The sequence below is a fragment of the Nyctibius grandis genome, chromosome Z (assembly GCF_013368605.1).
Source record: "Nyctibius grandis isolate bNycGra1 chromosome Z, bNycGra1.pri, whole genome shotgun sequence".
Lineage (NCBI taxonomy): Eukaryota > Metazoa > Chordata > Aves > Nyctibiiformes > Nyctibiidae > Nyctibius > Nyctibius grandis.
The window spans coordinates 94,773,677-94,798,244 of NC_090695.1; the positions used below are offsets into that span (position 1 = coordinate 94,773,677).

Here is a 24,568-nt window from a genome sequence, read left to right on the forward strand (position 1 = left end):
TCTGTGCCAGTTCCTATACAGTTCCCTATTCAGCATTACTTCCTGGGACAGGATGAGGTTTGACCAGTGCTGTAAAAGCCTTCAGAAAAGTTTAGGTAGAGATCCCTCCAGGATTCTCCAGCTAAAGGTAATGTAAGGTTATAGGAGTTAGAAAAACAAAGCCAGAGGTAGATGTATGACACTGTTCAAGCCCTGCCTTCACTCTTGCAGCTCCTGCCATGAACATGAACTGTTTGGAGCATTTCAGGTAAAAATATGCTGAACAAAATCAACTTTCAGCAAGTCCATGTTGCAAAGTGCCGTCGCCTCTGGCTGCATGCTTTGCCACATGTTGGTAGCAGGTGACCAGTTCAGCACGCTGGGCAGCAAAAGCTTAACTGTGCTAGAAATAACACATCACATATGTAACTTCTTACACAAAGTTTTGTTGTTTTTCTTTTTTAAACACTTTTACAAACACATATAATACTTACAGAGAGAATCTTGGAATGTAATATAGGATCTGTAAACATTTCCAGTCTACCAGCTGTAGTAATAGTTCTTTAATTCCTGCATTTGGATAAAGTGCTTCATACATAAGGCTATTTGAGCAAAAGCAAAGATACAGGATATTCCAGGCAGGCAAAATTCACACCCTCTGAACAAGATTGTTTCTTCTTGTCTCCCTCCAGCAGTTCTGAATAATTTATACCACTCAAAAATGCCCTCCTTCATGTGCTCAGTAAGCCACTGCTCAGACTTAGAGGGTAAGAGTTAACACCTTAGACTCTTTACTTTTCCTTTTGTGCTGCACACTGACTTTACAGTTTTTGATACCTCTGCTGCTGACATACCAGTAAGGGTTTCTGGCTGTTCTAACAGAATGGCTTGAGGCAAGTAGAGGAGAGAAAATAAGCACAAGGGGACAGGTAGCTTTTAACAGGATATAAGACCTTACTGTGTGGTAGGAAAGGGAGTGACTGGCAGCCAATACCTGTTAAATTATCTTGGGTTATTTCCTGGTGGAAGCTGTAAATTGCATGGTGAGAGAGAGCAAATTACTTTCTGTTCCTCCAGGAGTTTAGGTAGGAAGAGAACAAGTGCGGTTCAGGCCTGCACTTCTATTTGCTATCCCCTCTTCTGCAGTCAGTTCAATCCTTTCATGAAGATGCTTTCACCAGCACTGACTTTTAGCTCATGTCAGAGTAGTGACGTTATTGCTCCTGCTGCAGTTGTGGAGACGGACAGATTTTAAATAACTTCTGTCCTCAGCTGGTGATCTTTGTCTTTTAGGAAACAGCACAAATTGAAGATTGTGAATTAGCCTGTTACAATTCCAGGAATTACACCCTTGCATGATCAAAGTAGAAGAGTAAAAGCACTGGAACGCAGCAAGGCACTGCTGAAAACATGTTACAACTTAGGAAGAGCAACTTGCAAGGAAGATGGAAGGAGAGGGAAAGAAGGACCAAAGATTAAGGTTGTATAGTAAATATAGTTTGGAAAGCCTTTCAACACATCCTTTCAACACATGATACCAGTCAAAAAGCCTGCATATTGCCACTTCACAGCTTGAAGCGGAGGAGACCTCAGGAGTGACAAAAACATATAGCCCTTTTGGTAAAACACTTCAGGCAAAGTTTCAGGTTCTCAGCTGTTTACTACCGTGGTACCTCCACGACAGATTTTGAGACACTGACAGAAAGGTTGGAGACATCATTACTATTTTGAACACATGAAAGTCCTCATACACAGAAACCTTCCATTCAAGAAGGCACATTAACTCTTTGGCGCTACATCTTACAGGAGCATCGGTTCTTGGATAGGCAGCACGCGCTCTTCAATTAGTCTTCTGGTTTGCTTAGTGTTTATTGCAATCTACCCAGCTACCAGCTATGGAACCAACTGCATTCAGTCTTGTTCTCACCCCTGCATATAGCTAGGCTGTTTGCTGCAGAAGGCAATAGCATGGAGGTAACTAGAACTGTTTCCCCTACATTGATTACGGTAGACAGACGATCGATTCCCTGCTGCATTCCTCTAGAGGAAGGAAGCTGTACTTGATGCTGCTCTCCAAGTCTGACAGATACCTAAACTAAGCAGGACAAATACAGTAAGGAAATCCCTCACATATTGAGGTAAACATAATAGTGCTATTTGCACACTGACCAGTCTCTCAAAAACGTTTGTGAACTAAGGGTCATATGACATAGTGTATGCACATGTTTAGGAATGAGACAGAAGCTTGACAGTCCAGTATGAAATAAACTCAGAAAGTGCCATTAGCTGTATGAGCTTTGGGAATACTAGGCCTCTGTTCTCAAAATACGAGGTGTACAGAGTAAAATCAAGACAAGAAAACCCCACCCCCAAAACTGCTCTCCTCAAAAAGGCAAGGGCTGACAATGACTGTTTTCTCAAAACAACCTAATTCCAGTTTATAGGTCATGTGGTCTGTGTTTATCATTGCAGTCTCTGCATTTGGGCTTTAAAGAACAGGAAAGAGGAGTTAGTCTAAAGCCCGAATATGGTTTTGATGTCTGGTTTTTTTTGGTTTTTGTTGTTAAATAAAGTCCAGAATTGTAGCTTTTTTCTAAATGCAAGAAGTGCAAAGTTCCATTCAGGCTAATACTTTGCAAGTGCTCCTACAGAACACAGCCCAGTCATCTACCCCAGCCAGACAAGTTAGGCAGAAGATCCATCATACAGATATCAGATCTTGCCCCCAAGCGTACAGTATCTTCTCAATTTTACTGTTCATATCAGGCAAACAAGGCTAAATGATGGAGGATGGGTCCTAAGCAAACTACGGGCCATAACTAGACAGCACCTTCTAAAGATGCTAGGACTGAAAGCATTTAAAAATATGGTAACACGCTTTCCAACTTTAACCACAAACTATCTTCCTAATCAAGACAAGGTCAAACAGAAAAACCTTTTGTGCCATTCTTGAGATATCATCTTCTTTGTTACTGGACTGTAGAAACATTTCCCTCCCCAGCCAGTTTGCTCTGGCTTGTGAGCAGAATCTTTTCTGCATCACTTTGGAAATCTTCAGGAGAGCGAATCAAATCCATCACAGCCATTTGCAGTTAATCTGTCTCACTGGACAAGGCCAATATGCAGGAGGAAAGGCTCAGAAGAGAGTTAACATTTGAATTGGTATAGAATGCTCTTAATGCATTCTGAGCAAGGTTGTTAAAAAGACTCCCTACACACACTCCTTAAGGCCCAGCACCCAAGAAATTCACCCACATTTAAGTGCACTTTACCACATTGAGGGGTGCGTGTAACGGTTATGCCAGTCTCATGAGACTGGGCAAATAACTTATCTTGGTCCTAGCTGAAGAAACTAACCCATAATTTCCACCTGGACTAGGAAGAGCTTCATGTTACATGTTACATTGAATTTTCTGAATTTAAAAAAAAAAAAAAAAAAGAAAAAAGCTTTTGTGATTGGAGGATTTAAATATATTTCCTGCTAATGGGGAAGTTCCTCAATGGGAAAATACTGTACCGGTTCCAGTACGACAGCAAGCACTCATCCTTTTTAATGTGCTTCCTTTTTACCCACTCAAAGAAAATGCTAAGAAGCCGAGTCTCAAATTCCCCTTTGGCAGCTATTTTGGCCCCAGAGACGTTAGGTGCAGGGGAGTCCTGTTCATACAGTTTTGTTGCATATATTTGCAGTTTCTTCACTTATCAGCTTCTCTGGAGGATATGAACAATTTCCCCTAAGGTAACATGACATGCAAGTTCTCCTCCCCCTACCCTTTGCCTCATGAGGGAAAGTCACCAGAGGTACAAAGTGAAACAAGGGAGAATGTTTAGTCCCTTTATCACAATCACAAATCATTCTGAAAACCCCATTACCAAGGACCATGGTATTTTTAGAGCGATAGGGAACTGTCACTTGTCTTCTCTCCTTCACAGACACACTCAAATGCTACCCACAGCCGGAAAAAAGAATGACAGTAACATCCTGATAAATACTGACTTTTTGCTAATGAATTTTATCAGCATTGGGTCCCAGCCTGCTGGCGTAACAGGATACTTCATCTGACCAAAGAAAACACCAGCCTTCGGGTCAGCAGCTCTCCAACAGCCCTAAAGAGCTACTCAACAAATGGAAGGCAGAACCTCCAGAAGAAAATAAACAAGCTACCTTGTAGCTGTTCTGCTCATATAGTATGAGTGGTTTACAATTAAGGAGTGTTTTATTCAATTATTTTCTCATTTATGCCAGGCAAACTCCTCTGAGTTCCTGAACCCAGTCATCTTTGGCCCCAAACTGAAAAATCTGAGCAAGTCCCTAGGCTGCCCTGCAACCGTGAACTGAGACACACTGACACCAGCCTGCCTAGCCTCACTGGGAAAGTCACCGTCACACAGCAGCACTGACCCGCACCGCACCCAGCTGCGTTAGCCAATCCAGCCACTTCATTCACGTATTTTGTGCCAAGGTCTAGCAGTAAGAAATGAACTCCAGACACCTATGAATGGGATGGGGGATGGCTTTCAGCTTTCCTTCTGCCTCCAACACCGGCCCTCCCAAGCTTAAAAGGCAATCCATCTCCACTACAAGCAACCGCTTCAGATATCCTGTTCATCTCAGCACTTCTGAGATGTGCAGAGATGTGTCAGCATGTGTGCAGATAAACGTTACTGGAGGACTGTTAGTACAAGATGCAGAGACATCAGCAACAACACTGCAGCACTCACTGCACCAGGTCACAGCCTGACCCCATAAAGAGTGTCTGCAGGATAATGAACATCAGCTCTGCCCCAGAGCATTTCAAAAGTAAGAGATTGTCTTTATATCCGTATGTTCTGCCCCACATCCAGTCTGTCTAAATCAGAGAGCAGCTCAAAGCAGCGGTATTAAAACAACAACAAAAAAAAAAAAAGTAGCTGTTTGGAGGATTCATTCTAACATCTGGAGGTAGAAGTCCCACCCCTTCCTTGATTGCACTTCTTGCTCCATGCTAGATGGATGCTCAGAGCATTAATTGGAGAAGAAGTTTCCCTCTGGAGGTGACAATGGTGGAGTTGGCATATTGCTAGATCCCACGAAGAGGCAGCTCAACTTCGGCTTCAATTCATTCCAAACTTTACTCATCTGTGAGTGGGAAAGGAGAGAAAACACACATGACAACACAGTAGTTAACCATCTCACCATACTGTATTTTACCAGCAGTTTCAGAGTACTCAAAAGCACAATACAAATTTGCTGAAGTACTTTGAGGAAGTCCAGTGGATGCAGATCGTCCCTTTTAGACTGGTGTTATAATGCAGCTCTCTGAGCATTTTACTGAGCATGCACGGAAGGGAGATTTCCCATACCTTGGTTGAATTCCTTCACAGCAGGGAAGGAAGGGAGCTGAAGGAGGAGAGACTTTTCTACTATAATGAATGCAAGAAAGTCTGTACATGGGGAATGCTGAAGGTCATATTTAGGAGTTAACAAAAGGGAACTCTTGGATTCAGAGCAAAAACAAGGAAGTTGTTCCTTGTCATATAATTTCTGTGTAGCACAACAAAAAGACAGATTCATCTAGTGAACACATCAGTCATTACAGAATAGCTAGGTATTTAATGGCTGGGTCTTTTTCAACTACCTGTACGGTAAGGCCATCTGCAGATGAGAGAAGAAGAAAAGAAAAGAAAAACACAGCAACTTGCTGCAAGGAGATACAGTCTTTTAGAGGGGTTAGAGGCCAGCCTTGATCCTCACCCGAAACTGGAAAGACCTTAGGTGACTTCTTAAGTTATGAAAGAGCCCAGCTGGACAAATGGTTAGAGGAGTAAGGCCCATGGGTGAAAACAAATACATTCAAATTCTCATTCATATTTTGGAAAAAAGAACACAGTCCAGAAGAACTCACCTCTTTGTGACCCTGGATCTGGGAGTTGACAAAGGCCCCCAAAATGTGAGACGTGAGAGGCAGATAGATATGGATAAGCTGTGTCTCCTGATGCAGGCAATACAGAGAGAAGTAATTCCGCAGCTCCATGGTTAGGATAGCATTTTCTTGCTGAAAGAAGAGGGACTTGGTGAAATACATTGCCAGGAAGAGCGTGCCAAGGAGGTTCACTTGCAGCAGGAGAAAATGGCATTCCTCACCATACTAGCAATTCAAACACAGACTAAAAACCTAAAAAGGCAGTTCCTGGACCCACTTGATATGACAGCAACTGCACTTTCCATCATGCAGACTGTTGCTTTCCACAGCTCCTGCAAATGACACGTTGCCAAAGAGCCAGTAATAAGTGTTGAGGAAAACAAATGCATTTTCTGTGTAGCACAGCAGGTAGCTCAAATTACCCAAAGTACAGGTTACCCTTTCGGTCTAATGGCTTTCTGCAAATATGATTGAGCTACAGAGCAGCACCATTACAGGAGTCCAGTACCACTCTTTGCTCTCCCAGGCATCTGCCCTACCTCCACAATCCGAGACTCCAATTGCTCCACCGATTCTGGTTCTTTGTTCTGCACAGTGGCACTCATCATCTGCTTCTTCATCATGCTGTACTTATGCAATGCTCGCTGGTGCTTGTGCAATACCCCCTTCTCATGTCTTTCACACAGGTCCTTTATGGAAAAAGGAAAAAACAGGTACTTAGTGGAAGCTAAGAGACAGCAAGCACACAAGCCAAGTACATCAGGAACACAAACACACGGTCACGCTTTACGTAATTTCTATGCTGCAGATTTTTGTTTCTTTGTTTTCAAGAGGGTCAACAACACGTTGGCAGCTAAAAATTTAAGAAACAAAACTGCTTGGACCTAGACCAGTGAGCTTAAGAGGCAGTCTGGAGCATCACTTCTGCCAGCATTTTGGATCTTATCAGGCCTCTTATCACCTGTGCCCTTCTCAATATTAAATGCTGGCAATTAACTGTGCTAAGAGCTTCCCAGTATCCTATTTCAGTCCAGGCCTGGGAATGACAGGAGACGCTGCCACGTATAGTTTCAGTAGGTGCTTCTAAAAAAAAAAAAAAAAAAAATGCCCTTGACCAAAAAAAAAATGCCCTTGACCAAAAGATTAGTATTAACAAAAATTCCTTCATTTGTAACTGAACTCATGTCTGCATGAGCAAACCAGTAGCTAACTAATTCACTGCTTTGACTCAAAACCAGACGAATACGGAAAAAAGTTAGCGGACCTGTACGGTTCAAGCAGTTGTATTTTTAAGTTCCTTGCAGGGTTTGCTGTTTGGCAAATTCTCACCACAAGATGAGCTGATCAGTAAGGCTATAGAGCTAGCTACAGCCAACAGCCACTCCCCTCCCTCTGCCAGATGCCCAGTTCGCCTCTGAACTGGCCTCCCAGACAGTTTTCCATCCAGTTGGCGTTACACCCTCTAAAGAGCACAAGTTTGCTCTAAACAACTTTCTCATTGGCAGAAGAACAGCAGAGCTCACTTTATAGGACTGGAGTAAATCCAGGAAAAGGTTCAGCTTCTCCACCACATCATTCTCTTCCTGTTTACCCTAGAAAACAAGGAAAAAGTACATTTTATGTAAGCCTGGCAAGAACCGACATCACAGTTCTTCACATCCTTACACCATGCAAGCCCTCCACTGTATTCTCCAGGGCACAACTGCATCAAAAATCTTTCAGATGGCACTGGAGTGTTTAGTCTTCAGTATGCAGAACAAAGATCTGACTGGAGCAGGAACAGCTTTTCCAAATGACTGATCATTTTAACAAGAGGAGTTAGTTTCACAGTCCTCTGGGTCAGCCCTTTTAGCTCTCTCTGCCTGGAATTTCTTGCTCTTGCAGATTCCTCCAATCTTTCATCTTTCCTTCTTACAAAGATAACTAATCCATTAAAGCTATAAATACCTGCATGTTCCCCACAATAGTTCATGCATTAGAGGGCAGAGATGAGACACAAAGCTGAATTTCACTACTTGCTTTTTTATTTTACTAAATACTGTCTTTTCTTCCTGTATCAATAGAGCTCTCTGAAGCATAAACTCTGGAGAAAAAGACCTGGCCTGACTGAGCCATAAAAGCATGTTGAGTATTTTAACACAACGAGATGAAGAGAAGTGAAGACAATACTATTACTTTTCCTTCCCAGACTGTCATGTTCTCACATTTTTCTAACAGTCATTATCACACTGCACCCTTATACATGAATATAATGCTTCTGTCTGAATGACTCTCATGTAATGTTTAAGTACATGAATGTCAAAACTTGACTCAAAAGTAAGTTCTTCTGGATTCTCTGCAGCAGATTAATAAGACAGAATGCAGGAATTTCGGACAGCTCAGTACAGCAGTGCAACTTAACTTGTCCAATAACCCTTTGAAATGAAAAAAGAAAGCAGGCTTTTCTCTCCTTTCCTTTGCCCGTTATATTTTTTTCCCATTTAAACATAGTCCAGGTTTTTCATTCAAGCTTGAACAAGCAGGCTGGTGGTTGAGGACATGAGTTTGGACTACAGTCTCTCTCTTAACTCTTTAAGTGCCTGTGTCCACAGAGCTCATGACTGAAGATAAAATTCAAGGCAGCAACACACCTCCTTCATTTTACAAAAAGAAAGAAAAAAAAAAGAAGAAGAAAAAAAAGTAAAGAACTCACCTGCTGCACAGCCTTATCTGCCAGAAGTGCAAATTCGACAGACAGACCCTTCAAGGCTTGTTTCAGAGTCCCCCATGTGCTATTATTCAAAGCAGCCCAGGAAGGAAGCGGTGTAGTGTCTGAGCCCAAAGCACTAGGAGGAAATAAGCAGTATTCAAATCTAGGAGACAAATTCCACTAAGTAGATACACTTATTTGCAGAGAGCAGTTCAGAGTTTCACATCTGTCTGAATAGCTCGCAGTGCTGAGCTACTACTGCACAATCACAAATGCAGAGCTGTGTATATACTGGGGGAAGAGACAATAAAACCAGTACCAGAATGTCAAGGTATTTGTATTTTCTTTTCTCTTGCTCTATGGAATGCAGCCTTAGTGGAAAGCATGCATTTGCTTCTTTTATAGCAGGAAAAATTATATTATGACCTACAGCATGCACCAAAATACCCATTCCTACCAGGCCATCTGCAGGTAAACCTTACAACAGTTTTGAGTGCTGAAACAACAGTAGAAACGCTCAGGTCAGCAAATCCTCTTCCTTCCAACCTACCTTAGCTCCTTTCCAAATATGAGAAGATCTGAGGCATTATCAATGGCTCGAGAAGCTATCCTCTCCGCACGGTCCCGGAGCTTATAAAAGCTATTATAAATATTTCTGATGAGCTCCCTGCTGGCAGCAAACTGAGCCTGTATGTCAGCTGGAAGGAAGTCCTGAAGAAGTGCAAAAGAGATTACTAGTGGACACATCAGAGGCACATTCACATACATTAATTGTGGGCACACCACACAGTCAGCAGAGAGAGACAGGTTTCCCTCTTGTGCTCACTCTCTCACACCATGCTGTAATAACCCTGAGGAGATCAGCTTCACAATTTAGGTGTCCAAGTCAGACGTCGTACAAATACCTCTGATTTTCAGAGGCAGAAAGAGGTTCAAATACCAAGTATAGACCGAGTTAGCAAAATCTGCAATTCTACTATGTAGTTAAAAAGGGTTTGTGAGGTTTCAAGCTCACAGGTTCTGATCTCATGCTACTCATAACTGCCAGCCTGGCAAAGTCAAGCATGTACTGTAAGTTCAGCTCTCTCTGACCTGTGTATCACTGGTAAAAGCCTGAATTAAGCTTCAGTTGCAAAACCTTCTGCTAGCATTGCAGGAACCTGAACAACAACTTGCTTTAAAATTGCTCAATGAACACAGTGAATGTATATTTAAAACTTGCCATAGCACTAATCACTGAGATAAACAGATATATGGAGAACTTATAACTGACTTCTCTATAACAGTGCAGATTACTCTCCCACAGGGAGAGGACAACATACAGAATGAAGGCATGAACACATGGGGAAGACATCAATGTAGATATTAGCTTTTAAATTGTGCAGTATGTGCATTTGTTTGTTATGCAAGTACAAGTAATTACTGAGAAAGATGTTCTGAGCAGGATTTGTTGTTTAATCTTTATCATATTCATGAACCAGCATTTAGCTAGACCTATCAGGCCCTTAAGAGTCAAATATTTATTTGATCTTTTCAATAAAATTAAAAGTTTAAAAGTCCTTCAAACTTTGGAAACAACCCTCTCCTACCTCACGTCTCCATCACCCAACAAATGCCATAACTGATCCACCTGGAGGAGAGAGACATTTAAACCAGAGTAATATGTTGCAAGAAATTCATATACATACCTTGGCCTGGGTAGCTAATCTGCAGGTCATAAATTCATCTCCTACTCCCTGGACCAACTCTCTTAGCTTATTCTGCACATCCTGAAGAAGACACAGAATCAAATGAGCATGAAAGAACTAAGTAACACACAGGCAGTTGACACAGGTCTCAGATATATTCCAACAGTAAGGCACAACTTAGCAGATACAGCTTTATCCAGGTTAAGTTTAATTCAAGTTGAAGCATAATATGTATTCCCCTAAGAACAGTTATCATTTTCAAGATATTCTACTCCTGGCATTGAGTGGAATTACCTTCCACTTTCCAGCTGCAGAAATACCTATTGAGAGAAAATTCTCCTCATCACGGGCAGCAACAATGTGTAGGTCAAAAGCAATTCTGAACTCTGTGCCCAGCGAAGCAGTTACAGAAGATGGGCAAACTCAAGGCTATGGCTAACATGTACTCACTGAGCCACTGAACGACAGAAAGAGTTTCAAGAGCACATCTTCTGAGAAAGGCGGATGCCGAGCCACCAGGTTTATAAAACGCTTCAGCGCTCTCCTCCTAGATTCGATGAATTCTCGATCAGCTACGGGAAGAAACATTAAATTTCAATTAATGCACCACATATTACAGCTGCTCAGAAAGAGACAAAAGAAAGCACTCAGTCCAGTAATTTCTTTGTACTTATAACCCTTGCTAAAGCACTGCAACAAAACCAAAGAATGGTTACCTGTAGTCTGTCAGCTCCCTAAAACAGATCTTTCGGATTGACCACCAGAACAAATATTCCTTCAAGTGGTTCTTTACAGCTTATTGAAAGCCAGCATACATATCTATGGGTGTTTATTTTCACAGGGTGGGTCAGGTAAGCAGGATAAACAACACAAATCTAAGGCCTGAAGCCTCCACTTACAAACTGTGGGCATACAAAGATTTTTTCTTTCTCTCAATCAACTCCATAGCTGGTCCCCAGAGGGGATCTCACTCTGTTTGGGACTCCTGGGACATGCACAACACACTGCTTCTTGCCACTGCAAAGATCACTTTGCCACTTGCAAAGTGATCATCCCACAAATAATTACCTTTTTTTCTTTTGCTCACTATTCTGAAGAACTAGCCTGTGTGCTGTACCCTCAACTGTCCCTCCTCCACACTTTTAAGCATTTTGGCGCTAGAGAGAGAATAAAGGGTTTTGGTTGGTTTTTTTTTTTCAGTTGTTTGTTCAAGATCAGTGCCCATCTTTTTTACGCAAGATGTCAGAAAGTACGTTGGAAGTCCTGCACAGCGACCTGCGGTACATCCATGCAAAGTCCTTACTTGTCAAACTAAAACAGTTCAGCTTGTCTTCCTGAAACTGGAAGAGTTTCGATCTGGTGATACTGCAGTAAGGCAGTAAATAAAAAATCCTGGAGTTTTTCAGGAAAGATGAAAAACTAAACTAAAATAACTTTGAAGGAAAACAAAGCAGCACAGACCGAAATTAAAGGAATGCACTTATCCGTGACAACACTTCCGTATCATGAAAGGGTATTACTCTTTGCCTCAGTTTTAAGTAGGGAGTTTGCTGGCTGCATGGACTCTCTGTAATGATCCTTAATACAGTATCACCCATCAAATTATTTTTCAGTCATTAGGGTTGCAGATCTTGATTTTGCTTTGTTCACACTTCAGCCTACATGGAGATTTCTGAAGTCATCTACACACTTCCTACGTGATTTGCCTCACTTTGCTGCTGTCCTCCAAAATAAGCAGAGCAGACTATCAATCCTTCTTCATCTGACAGATGGATGAAAGCAGACCATCATGAAAATAAGAGCGTAACTTAGGAGAGGAGCATACCGAGTACAAAAAGTGTGTAGCTTTGCCCATCCTGCTCTGGGACTATGGAGGTTGCAAGAGTCACAGATCTATACTAATCATCAAATCCTGTGTCCTGTTCCATTTATCAGTCCATTAACCTACTCAGAAAGCAGAACTACCCATTCAATTTCCTTTTTCCTGTTTGTAGTTTCTATTAAGACCACTTACACAGCTTTTCTGTATGCAGAGTCACTCGACTAAAGGCAATCATCACTCTGCCTTCACACAGTTTTGGACTGTATTAGGACCGTACTCCTAGTACAGTTTGGGAACTAATCCTATCATTTTTTTCTTAAACATATGATATCCGTGGGAAGAAATGCACCAGTGAACGCACAGAAATAGCAACACAAGGAAATAACAGTGACTGACAAATGATATGTATTGGTAGCTTCTTTCATGCATCCTCTCTCCAGTACCATTAAGCAGAGAAGGTCACTTTGCTTACAGGTGTTGCACGAAGTGGAAATTCTGGAAATTCTGGCTGAGAACACTGCATCAGTTAAAATTCAACAGACGGGTTTTCGTAACCTCGAAAGGTCTCCACAATTTACATTCCATCATAAGAATATATGAACATTGAAGCTTTTCAGCACTATTATTTTGCTTTGTTCCTGTTCAATGTACACCTCGCTCTGCTCACACTGTTTACCAATTCCTCTTTACTGTAGCAATGCATGCTTGACTGAAATCAATTATTCATTGAAACACGTTAAGCTCAGCAGCATGGGCAGGAGATAAGACAGCGAAAAGCTTGTTCTTTCGCAGATAAAGTAGAAAACAAGACAATTTTATACAGTTATGCAACATTTGAAATAATAAAAGTTTAAAACCAGTACCAATATTTCACATTAGTGAAAAACAAACCTGAAGGAGCTTTGGTATGCTTTCAGTCTTGGGATACTTCATTGGTTTCTATTCTAACAGCTAAAATACACTTAAATGAACTGACATTCTGATTCCAGCCTCAGTTTTTAGTTTCTGGTTATCCTAAGCAGATCAACAAGGTCCTTTTTAGAACAGGAGAAAAAAAAAAAAAAAAAAAGGTGATAGCTACTTTAAGGCAGTTGGTTCATCTGCCAGAAAGATACCTTTTTATATATAAACTGAGAAAGTGTAATTACCATTGCCTGCATCATAAGGCTTCTGTGAAAGGTAATACTATAACAGGCAGTGCTGAAGCTGTTCACTAGTCCTTTTTAGGTGTGCATGAGGTCAGGACCCTACACTAACTCAACAGGATCAAGTATGCTCTCACTGGAGAAGCAATTTTGCTGGTTTTACACAATCAGCTCCTCTACAGTTTTAAGCTTTTTAACACAGATTTTTAATTTTTTTTTTTAATTTTTACTCTCCTATCACTATAGAAAAATAATAGGATTTCCACAAATCTTTTCTATGCTGAACACTACACAAAACAACACACGACAATACATACTACAGCTGTTCAACGGTGTGGTAGCGATTCTACACTTGTAGCACTACAGCACTGACCATTATAATCTATTTTCCTAAAAAACAGTACCTGCAACTCTGCCATGCACTTCTGTAGAATTACACCTCCAATCTTACCAGAAAAGACATTAGATACTGAACTTCCACAGATAAGATAGAAACCCCACAGAAATTTTACATTACTATCTTACCTATAGGGAACTTCTAGGATGGCAATAATTCACACCTCCAAATTGTGTATAATAACCTCAAAAGTTGTTTTCTGAGCCAAGCAGAAGCAAAGACTTTCGATCTTGTTTAAACATTTATTTTCAACAGTATCATCTTGATCACGCTTGCACCGTGACCCCTCCAGTCAAAAGAAAGACACAGGTTTACCTCCCAGCATCCTCTTTGGTGGAAGTGCTGGCACCATACGATACGGGAACTTCTGAAGCAGCATCTCATGGAACACCACAAAATCATTGTATCGCCTGTAGACTGAGCATTTGAATCTCTGCAATTAAGGAAGGAGGGAGGATAGATCAATACACAGGCTGGACAATCAGCAGCATTTCATTAATTTTTTTTGCTATCAGCTGCACTAAAAACAAAAGGAAGAAAAGGAAGAAATCAACCTCACGGACTGCAGAAACAACATATTTCTTCTCTTTAGAGGCCTTGTGGTGGGAAGGAGGGAGAAGACTCCAAAGGCAGCCACCTTTCAATTATGAATAGAAATGGCAGTCCTTTTGAGAATAAGATTTTCAGTTAAAAACGTTAAGTCAGATTTCATTCACACACAAGATGAAACACACTACAAAATGGAGAGGAAGAGGTTTCCCAGGAAATTACAAATATCCCTAAATCTGCCGTGGTTCCATACCATTACTCCCTCAAACTCTCTGGTCTTCCAAATTAGACAGAACATTCAGAAATAGTGCCAACACTCTTAGAGTGCTCCAAAGAGCTCTTTTCTTGAAGTACCGCAAGTCCCTGAGCTCTGGCTCTTAGAAACTTTCTCTAAATCAGTTTCAAATCCAGAGGTGGCAAAACAGTCTTAGATCATGTTAAGTATTAGCCCAAATGATTGATGTTTTAAGTGAACCTCACAAGAGAGAGACCTCTCACTGATGTTAGATCTATAAACAAAGATTGAAAGTTCCTTTAAAATCTTAGTCCTTCACTCTGCATTTCTTAGATCGATATGTAGAAGAGGCCAAAGAAACTGTTTTTTCATTCCAAATGGAGTTAGGTGGTAGCAGCTAGAAGAAAATACTTAGCAGGCAGAAATCCTTTAAAAATAATAGATAAATAAAAAAGCCACAGCCCCCCACCACTACTACAGATTCAACTACTGGAGCAGCTAATAAGAAAGACTACACAACACTATACCCATTCTCACTACGTTTGCACTGCACATCACCCACCACTTACTGTGGCACTATGCATTTTCAAAAATAAAGCAATAAGACATATAACTGGAGCACGATGGGCACAGACCCTGGGGCCTCCCTCTGTCTGCTCTGAAATCTGATGCTGATTTGCGTTGTAGATCTTAGATGAAGCTCAAGGCCAAGCTATGCTTCTTTTTGAGGAAGTATCATTCTACAGCTACAACCATAGGAGAGGTGACAGCAACCAAAAGGAGCTGGCAACGGGTTACTAAATTCAAAATCTAGAGAGACCACCAGGGTCACTGAGTCCTGTGCCCTAAAATCACAGGCAAAAATAAACATTGAGTCCTAGAAAGCCCACAGAAGCATTCCTTGTGTCTGCCCTTTCCCCCTCACAACAGTCTTTGACAAGCTTACAGATGTCAATCTAAAACACCTAAAGCCCCAAACATCACTGCAGACAAGTGACCCAAATGCACCTCTGAACACATACAACAGTGACTACAACAGTCTGAGTGTGACTCCATAAGTGATGTCTTGGTGGCCTGGGAGATGTAAATTGCTCATGGTCTACTTTGAAGAGGACAGATTTGATTTCCTTCTTGAAAAAACCCACAGAAGCTACTGGAGAGCTATTTCACAGGCCGTTCTATAAATAGGAAAAGATACATCATCTTCAATCTTCCACCAACAGCAGAGCCTACAGGTCAGGATTGGGGCAAGTAAACTGGAAGTGGTCTAGACCCCGCAGAAGGATTTGCAGTAGCTTTTCTGTTTATAAAGGATTTCAGTTTAGCACTGCCAACACCATTTCTTCACTAGCTCACAATACTTTGAAAACTGAATGTTTTCCTAACAGATTAGTGTAGGCTACTGGGTATTTCAATGTTATACATCCGCTGTTGTACAGAGCTCAGGTTTCAAGCAAGTAAACTAGCAGACCATCCATCAGACCTCAGTCAGAAGATGCTGCATATTGCAGAAGCCCAGATCAAGAAAGCAGTACTACTATATTTAAAGTAAGCCCATACAACTGGCCTACCTCACCCAACACATCTATCAAATTAGACAAGACTTTGTCAACAGCAACTGCACAGACATTCTTAAGAGCATACATTCTCACTAAGACCAATGCTTGTTCACATTACCTTGCTGGAAACCTCGTATTCCACATGTTTCAGAAAAAGGCCCTTCTTCTCAGGTATAAGCTCCACCTGCACACTATCCTTGCTCAACAGCTCTTGTAGGGTGTGGGAAAGCAGCAGTGGATTTCCCTGGGGCGCCTGCATTAGAAACTGTTCCGGTTCCCTCGGTTCATTTACTGAAGGCTTTGCCAAATCTAAAAGACAAAAAGGGAAAAACAGTCCAGTAGACCTGATAAGATAAAGTGAAAGGAGTAGCCTTAAAATATTCTGTTCCCTTGCTCAGTACTCCCACAGTGGTGCACCACAACCAGAACAACCGTCAAGCCACTCCCCCAGGAGGTTATGCTACTTCGCACACGTTCAAGACATTGGTACCTCCCTCTTCACAACACCCAGGAGCACCACCAATTATACCGAGTCAGAAAGACATCGCTACTAAGCAAAAGAAGAATCACAGGCCAAATTTGTTCTGTGAATCAGCTGCGAGGCCTGCATTTCCTGTCTGTCCAGCTCCCACCACAGCAGGATCTTCCAAAATGAACGAAACCCTTGCTCAGCACTTCTGGATCCTGCCTAGAACAACTCATGGAAGGAAAGAAAATGTGTTATTTTACTGCGCTGCAGAAATTTCATACATTAATTTTACATGTCATTACAAAGGAAGGAGACACTTCATTTGAAATAATTTTATTAAACTCTATGACAGTGTGCTAGAGTGGGCATGAATTAGAATAATTTACTATGTCAATATGCTTAAGTTCAAGAGCAGGGGAAAAAGGTTCCTAATAAGGGCTACTAACCCGACAATTCCTCAATCACAGCAAGCTCTGCCAAAATCTTTCAAATATACCTATTCCATCACTTGTACCTAAAAACCAAACATCTTTTTACAGTGAATTCAACCATAGCTGGAGAGCTTTGGACAGAGAGATTCTAACTGATTCTCAGCCAGATGCAAGAGTGAAAAAAGATGGCTCTTAAGAATATGGCCCTGGAGGACAAACTACATCAAAGAAGGGGCAAAGAAGATGATTCAGAGTGCTTGCTTATTGAATGACTGACTGCAGCCCATTATCTCAACTTGACTTCATAACTACACATATTACGCGACTATAAACTAAGCTTACATTGTTTTTCAGAGCAATCCTTTTTTTCTACCCATTTCACACGTAAGAAACAGAGTGAAAAATATGGATATAGCCCCGGAATCTATTCAACCCACACCTGAGTTTTGTTCTCCAGTCTGGAACAGATGGGTTCCTTCCTCTCTGCATATAGCTGTTTAAGAGGGTTACTGCAAACATGCTCTTTTACAAAGCCAGTTGAATCCACTGATGAAAAGGTACCTAGAAAAGCTAGGCAGTATTAATCATCCTTTCCTTGCCGTTGTGCAGAAGTTACACCCCTTCTTAAACACATCTAAAATTTTGAGAACACAAAAAAGACAGTAACACTACAGAAGCAAGAAACATTTCAGTAAGCTTTGATACGCAGTTCAAAAAGTTGGTAACTGCGTAAGAAATTAACTCAGGGCAGATAAGAACTCATATCCTTAACTCAAAAGCCCTGACCTCCTCCTGATAAGGATTTCCCACCTGTTCCTTCATGTGCTGTAGGCCCTGATAAATGGGAAAAACAAGTAATCTCCAATTCCTCAGACACACAGCTTCAGAACAGACACTTTGTTCTCTGTTCCATAAAACGGCTTAAGGAAACCAAACCAAATCCAGGACAAATGACCTTATCCCACATGTCTCATCAGGCTTCAGATTCCTGCTAATGTGACTCAGAGAAGCAAGTCTTAACACCTCTGCTTTAATAGACTAATGTATCACCTACTAACCCCACCTATGTAGCAGCTTCTAAAACGTTCCAGTCACCTGTCAGAAATCTGTGGTAAGATAATGCAGGCTAATTCAGTGTTGACATGGGATACTGCTGGATGAAGTGATAACATATCTGTATAGCCACTTTTCAGATAGATGCTGAACTGAGAGAGAAAGGAGGAAAGAAAATTCAGAATACAGACAGCATGGCAAAAGATTTTCTAGCGTAGAAAAATCCTAGCCCACCTGACCTTTCATGGGGCAATGAGGTGTAATAAAACACACCGTGAAGAGGAAGTGTCAAAAATACACCCAAAAAGAACTACAGAAAGCACAAGACAGTCTCGCTCTCCAGAGCAGCGGTTCTCTGGGTGCACGCCCTTGTAATTCCTGGTTTTAATTGCTCAAGACACATCAGTGAAATGCAACATGACACAGTAGATTTTGTTAACTCCTCCAATGCACACACACTTTCACAGAATTCCCCAGTCCTCTGTGTGGCTAAACCCCTGGCTCACGCCTCAGAGGCAGTCACTACAAGCTAGCCTCCCAAAGAGGGGCTAGCCAAAATGCAACCCGCCTATTTCCCCAAAAGCAGTGCAAATCTGTAGTAATACAACACTCCTGCCTATTGATTCACTCTCCCTGCTTTCTATCTTTCTGCTGGCCAACCCACAAAACAGGATTTTCATGGCACAAGCTGTTCCCTAAACTGGGGCTCAGCACCGTCTGGTAAACTACAGAAACTCCCAGTGGCAAAAGATAGGTATCAGGAGAAAAGATTTATAGGACGAACCATGAGTCCTTCAGTATTTCATCTGTAAGTCCTGGAACCTGCAGCATGATCAGCCAAACTGATGTTGGGGACTCTCAGATCCATTAAGTGATCTGAACCCACATTACCCCATAAGACAACTACAGAGCGAAGCCCCGTAGAGAGATCTAGATGAGAGTCAGCTTTCCTTTAACAACTCAGTCATGGTGCTCCTTTCGTTTGTAATACTTTGCCAACTTTCATCAAGTTATTCTCTAAATTTGCTTTCTAAAATTCACCTACAGGAAATACCTTCTCTTTATCAGCAGTTCACACATTTGGCTCTTCCTGAAATATTCTGTAGGTTCTTTAGATCTCCATCTTGTGTAAATGTGTGAAATCGTACAAATCAGACAACCGTACAAACAAGTCTGAATAATTACTGTTCAATTAATAATCTCAGCGTGTTTCATATCAACAAGACAGCTACTCAGGGTGAATTTACACCCTCAAACACTAGTCTGAGAACACAATAAGATGACTTTGGAACAGCTGTTAACCTGTTTTAGAAAGCATTTATTGCAGCATTAAGACTAACCCTGCACAGCAATATATACTGAAGCTATTCTGCAGCCCATTTTTCATTCTACTTACTAAAGAGACAATTGAGGAACAGCCTCAAGAGCCCTGGCCGGGAACGGTGGATAATAGTGGGAACTCATTGGTATGAGCTCCTGTGTTCAACCAGTAAAAGGATTTACATGCATCGTAACAAAACACTTAATGCTTCCCATCACGCACTCTTTGCTCGAGAACAGCTAATTTTGAAAGCATTCCCTTTGGCTTCAGCAGATCATTATCTAGTAAAGTTTATATACATAGAGCAGTAAGTGAATACAGAAATGAGGTATGGAATGGTCCCCTGGAACACAGGGAAAAAGACAAAATAAAATCAGCTTTTTTGTGCGAGCTAGCCTTTTGCTACAGCAGCGTTTCTCAATCTGTTGTCAATAAGACACCAGGAAGTGGCCTGATATAACCGAAAACAATTTGATATAAAAGTTAAAAAGAGTACATATACGCATACACACGCAAACAAGCAGACAACAAGATGACAAGAAATAAAAGTTTAAAGCAGCATTCAAAGCACAGCCTATTTTTTGTTTGGTTGTAAAGGAAAAAAAAGCTATGAGAACACTGCGTAACACTTTTTTTTTTTTTGTAACAAGTCAGGTAGCCTTTGGACCAAAAGGAGTTGAGAAACTTATCCAGAGAGCAACTCAAATAGCAAGCGTCACTAGTTTATACCACAGATTTCATGCTTTAGCACCCGATGTTCAGTACTCCCATTCACACAACTAGACAGCAATCTGCCCTCCACAGAGTTACCAGTTTCCGCAATCAAACTGTCTGAAATCATGCATTTATGAAACCCAAAGTAGAATTTCAAGTGTCTGATTCGCTCCACTCAGGTTTTACGTGTGAGTAAGCACATATAGAAGGGAAGGGCAACGCAAGGGCTGGAAGCGTAGGTGGTAAATCACAATACAGATCTCCCTTCCCTATTTAAGTTCTGTCAACCAAATTTGGAGGCCTTATCTCCATTTTACAGCTGGCTGCTACTAACAATTCTTTATGATACAAGGGTGCTAATCAGCTAAACTTATTAGACTTAAGTAGAAGATGCGATGGAATTACTTGTTGTATTAGTAGCAGATTTTCTAGGAGGATAAAGGAGTCTGAAAGGAAGCAAAGCCTTTAGGAAAAATAGCTAAGATTTCTTCTCCATCATCACAGACCACGGCCCTGCGGAGCAGAGGTGATCCAACCCACGGAAGTAAGAGAACTGACTATTTTTGTACACAGATACCTCAGATTTCTCCCTGGCAAAAATAAAGGCTCCACTACAAACCCCTGGGCCAAGAATACTAAAGCAGCAATGTAAATATCCTTCATCAGCATTTCCCTTTCCTTTCGGTCTTCTCATGAAAAGCCTCAGGAATTATGGAAATGCCTTTCCCCCTTATTGTGTCAAACACATTCCTCTGTAATTCCAGAATTCACTGTCCACATCAACCTTTCGGAAAGCTGGTGCAGATTTCAACTATAACTCCAAATAGATTCCCTTCCTTGCCTTTTTTTTTTTTTTTTTAATTCTTACATAATTTGAAATCCCCTAAGAATAACAAAAGAAAAACAGAAGTTCCACAAAAAAAAAAAAAAAAACAAACAAACAAAAAAAACACACAATCAAAACTTTCTTCCTATTAAGGGCTTTCCATATTTTGGAGACAACTGTATGCAACTTGGTTAAGTTTTTTTTAAGGAACATAAAACCATGAAGTTCTTATTTAGAAAGGAGCAACGCAAAGGAATCAGTCTATTTTATCTAACAAAGCTAACCGATACACAGATCTATGTTCAATGAGGAAGGGAGGTCCGTATTTCTTACTAGGTTCAAGGAAAGGAATCATATTTAGCTTCACTCTAATTAAGAGATGGTGCGATAGTGCCCTCCCTTCTCCCTCCCAACTTGAAATACAAGCTACTCAATGCCAAAACAACACAGGATAAAATAATAACACATGCTATCATAAAATTAGATGTTGGAAAGCAGTCTGTAACATTTTGTTTTTCTCCTTAAAAAAAAAAACAGCTTTCTCAGTGCAGATGTCAAATACGCATTCTGTGCTGGCTGGTCTGTTTTTGGTTTGGGGTTTTTTGTTTTGATTTTTTTTTTCTTTGTTTTTGATGTGTTGGGGCAGTTATGGTTTGGGGTTTTTTTTGGTAGCTGGTTGGCTTTTTTTTCCCGACTAAGTTTCAGATCGCTATTCAGCACTTGGTGCTTTTCACGATGAAGCAGAGAAGTAACAGCACAACTCAAAAATAGTCAGGTGAGTTTATCTAAGCTTTATTTAATAAGAATAAAAAAGCACTAGAGTTTCCCCATTCCCCTACAGCTGTAGGCCTCTAACTGCTTCTCAAAATATTGCAATCACATACTACAGCAGGAAAAAAAGCCCAACATCAAGTTATCTCCTCCAACAAAGAACTTTTAAGTCTAGTGCCGTGTTCTTTTAACTATGCTGTTAGATCATCAAGTGATTAATTAAGCGATTTCCCAAGTCTGGGAATACAAGGAACACATTCCATTCACAAGTCAGCCACGGAGCCATAGTCCCAAGCTGTAGCAAACACAATGAAGCGAGATGGAGCTACACACATTGAAGAAATAACAGGATTAAGGGAGAAAAGTCCATCGAGGAATGTTCCCAAAGACTACAGAGACAAAAAGTCAAGTCCTCACTAGGGCAGCTTCCCAGCTCACAATGGAAGATTGCTAAACGATCATTTTTCACACCCAACTCTAACAAAGAGGATGGAAACGTAAAAATTCAGACCCCAAAAGGTAACCCAACAAGCAATAACACATACAACTGTTCTCCAGGAAAGTTTTAAAAGGGCATTTTAGCTTAACTATAAAATTGCCAAATTTCTGCAATCATGCTTTCTTATACAAGTCAAGAAAACACCACCAGAAGGAATTGTTTCTCTTTTTGGTTTGCTTCTCATCTTCCTTGCACGTTTCTCACCCTCTTAATTATGTTGGTAAAAAACTTCATCTTAGTATTTAAGCATTAAAAAAAATGGCATGCCACTCCACACACTGCAGTCTCCCAGTGGTCTTTTCACATGTTTTATAGTTAGAACAAGCTCATTCACATCTCAAATTCTATTGAAAAGCAATCATCAAAGCTCCCCTCCTTTTGTACCAGTTCCACATGTCCGTAACTGACACATTTCTCTCCATCAACCTGCACCAAGCCACTAAACCTTGAAGATTGTGGGGGAAAACAGAGTGGTTATGTACAAATTCAACTATCTGCAACTGGTACAGCCCTCCCTACCAAACCTTCCTACAGGCTGCACACACAGTTAAAGATTTACCACCAGAAGAAAAGGAGACACCCCCCTCCCTCCCCAGCCAACACACCTGGATCAGCTCCCTGCAATCATCACAAAACAGGCTCAAACGGGAGCAAGAGAAAAAAAAAAAGTCAATATAAATGACTTTGCAAAACTGACTTTAATGTATTGGACATTATCCTTTTTCTTTTCTCTCTTGATTGCGTTAAAGTACTTTTAACCCTGTGAAATAAAAAACACAGCATTTGCAGCCCCTGTCAGGACTCTCGTTATTACTTAGGAGATTTAGATCCTCCTAGAATATTCACTGATCTCCAAAAAAGTTACATATGGGTGAGAAACTTCCAAGATCACTGAACCCGCATCATGATGCTGGAAAGAAAAACATTCCTGCTCTCACAGCATTATTTTTCTTTTGCTAAGACCATTAGATACCTTCTCTCAGTGTTCACAATATAAGCTTTGTCAACGAAAGCCAAGTTTCCTAAATAAGGCTGAGGAGATCAGACAGTTACAGAAGCACCATCACCCGTGTGGAGGTTAATCAGATCAAGAATACTCTACTCAAAAACAACTGTATTATCTCTATAATGCTCCTGAAGCAGATGGTAAATCCGTAATAGACGTACCTGAACAAGTTCTCTCTTTGGTACAGTAGGACATTGTTTCCCACAAAGGCTGCTGTTCAATATCCCAAAATCTTACATCAGTCCTGGACAGAAATATTCCAAAATAATTTATTTATAAGCATTATCTGCATCAGGAGCATCACAGGCCTATCAAAAGCACACTCACTCTGACTCCTAAATATAATCCAACAAAATCATTTTTCTCTGCATAAAGCTTACCCACTTGTAACCTCTGCTAGTTTTTCTTTCCAGAGAAAAAAAAAAAATACTACACACAGAGCAGTAATTGCCAGTATGAAACTTTAGTGACTTTAAGAGAACTTCAGAGAACTGTTTCCCTCAGTTCAACTGTTACGAGCCCAGCATGTTATTTTCTCAATTCGCCCAGGAGCTCCCTCCATGTCTCATTTCACAAGCGCTGGCAGCATTCAGCTGCAAGTTTCTTCATCTCAGATTCTGCTGGACGCTCTGAAAACTTCAGCGTATCGAGCTGCTGCGTCTCACGCTGGATCTGCTTTTGGCTTGGGCCAGTGAGGAGGAGACGTGGCCTCCGCCCGGGCTGGCTGTCACAGCGCCCGCTGACCCGCTCCGTACGGTGTCCCCGCACGCTGAAACGCGCCGCTGAGTCCGGGGTACGAGGGCACCATAAAGTCACTTCAGCACCCGCAGAGTGCCCGGCCGCGGGAGCCTCGGGGGAGAAGCGCTGCTCCGCGCCCGGTGCCCGCCGTACGCCCGGGAAAGGGCGCCCCGGGAAGGGGACCTCCCGCCGGGCACCGGGGCGCGACCGGCCGAGGAACGCTGCCCGCGGCGCTCCCCAGCCGGCCGACCGCTGCCCGCCCCCGGGGCCCGCCGGGGCAGGCGAACCCACCGGCCCGGGGCGCCCACCGCCGCCCCCCCGTATTTATCACCCAGGGGCAGAGGCCACCCCCGCAAGGGGAGGCGAGCCCCCCGCCACCGCCGAGGCCCGGCCGTGGCCTGCCGGCGGGGCAGCCCCCCTGCGGGCCGGGGCCGGCCCGGGACCCGCCGCCCCGCGGGGGGGAGAAGAGGAAGGCGGCGCCTCTTTACCTCGGTTTTGGCGGGGGGGACGGCCCCGAGTCCCCGCGAGGAGCCCTGTCGCCCTCCCCGAGCCGCCAGCGGGAGGGAAGGGGCGCGGCGGCGGCGCCCCTGGAGCCGGGGAGCGGACGGCGCCGCGCCGGCACCCGCTCCCGCCCCGCGGGCACCCGCCGCCCCGTACCTGTGCCGGCGCCCGCGCTGCCTGCGGGCTCGCCGTCCATCGCGGCAGCAGTCATGTGAGGCGGGGGCCCGCCGGCCGCCCTCCCCTTCCTCCGCAGCGCCCGCCTGTCAGCGCGGG

The 24,568-nt window shown here is 42.3% G+C and overlaps 1 protein-coding gene across 2 annotated transcripts; it reads right to left on the reverse strand.

The window, feature by feature from the left end:
* Nucleotides 1–511: 511 nt before the first annotated feature.
* On the reverse strand, nucleotides 512–24,531 carry SNX8 (sorting nexin 8). Of its 2 annotated transcripts, XM_068423813.1 has the most exons (12): nucleotides 24,452–24,485; nucleotides 23,218–23,300; nucleotides 16,085–16,275; nucleotides 13,939–14,056; nucleotides 10,710–10,831; nucleotides 10,260–10,340; nucleotides 9,122–9,282; nucleotides 8,575–8,707; nucleotides 7,406–7,474; nucleotides 6,422–6,571; nucleotides 5,865–6,014; nucleotides 512–5,098 (listed from the first exon to the last, which is right to left on the reverse strand). In XM_068423813.1, exons 2-12 carry the CDS (start codon nucleotides 23,249–23,251, stop codon nucleotides 4,985–4,987), a joined length of 1,323 nt encoding a protein of 440 aa, XP_068279914.1. In that variant the 5' UTR covers nucleotides 23,252–23,300; nucleotides 24,452–24,485; the 3' UTR covers nucleotides 512–4,984. The 2 variants fall into 2 exon arrangements, with proteins under 2 accessions (XP_068279914.1, XP_068279913.1); XM_068423812.1 differs by lacking the exon at nucleotides 23,218–23,300 and having other exon boundaries at nucleotides 24,452–24,531.
* Between the last annotated feature and the right edge of the window lie 37 nt (nucleotides 24,532–24,568).

What these genes read in the sequence shown, in the direction of transcription:
- SNX8 (XM_068423812.1), bottom strand. Translation starts at nt 24,506, where the DNA reads ATGACTGCTGCCGCGATGGACGGCGAGCCCGCAGGCAGCGCGGGCGCC. An exon ending in ACCAAAGAGGATGCTGGGAG is followed by an intron (nt 10,832 to 13,938) that starts GTAAACCTGTGT and finishes TTCTTCCCGTAG; the next exon opens with CTGATCGAGAATTCATCGAA. An exon ending in TTCTGTCGTTCAGTGGCTCA is followed by an intron (nt 10,341 to 10,709) that starts GTGAGTACATGT and finishes TGTCTTCTTCAG; the next exon opens with GATGTGCAGAATAAGCTAAG.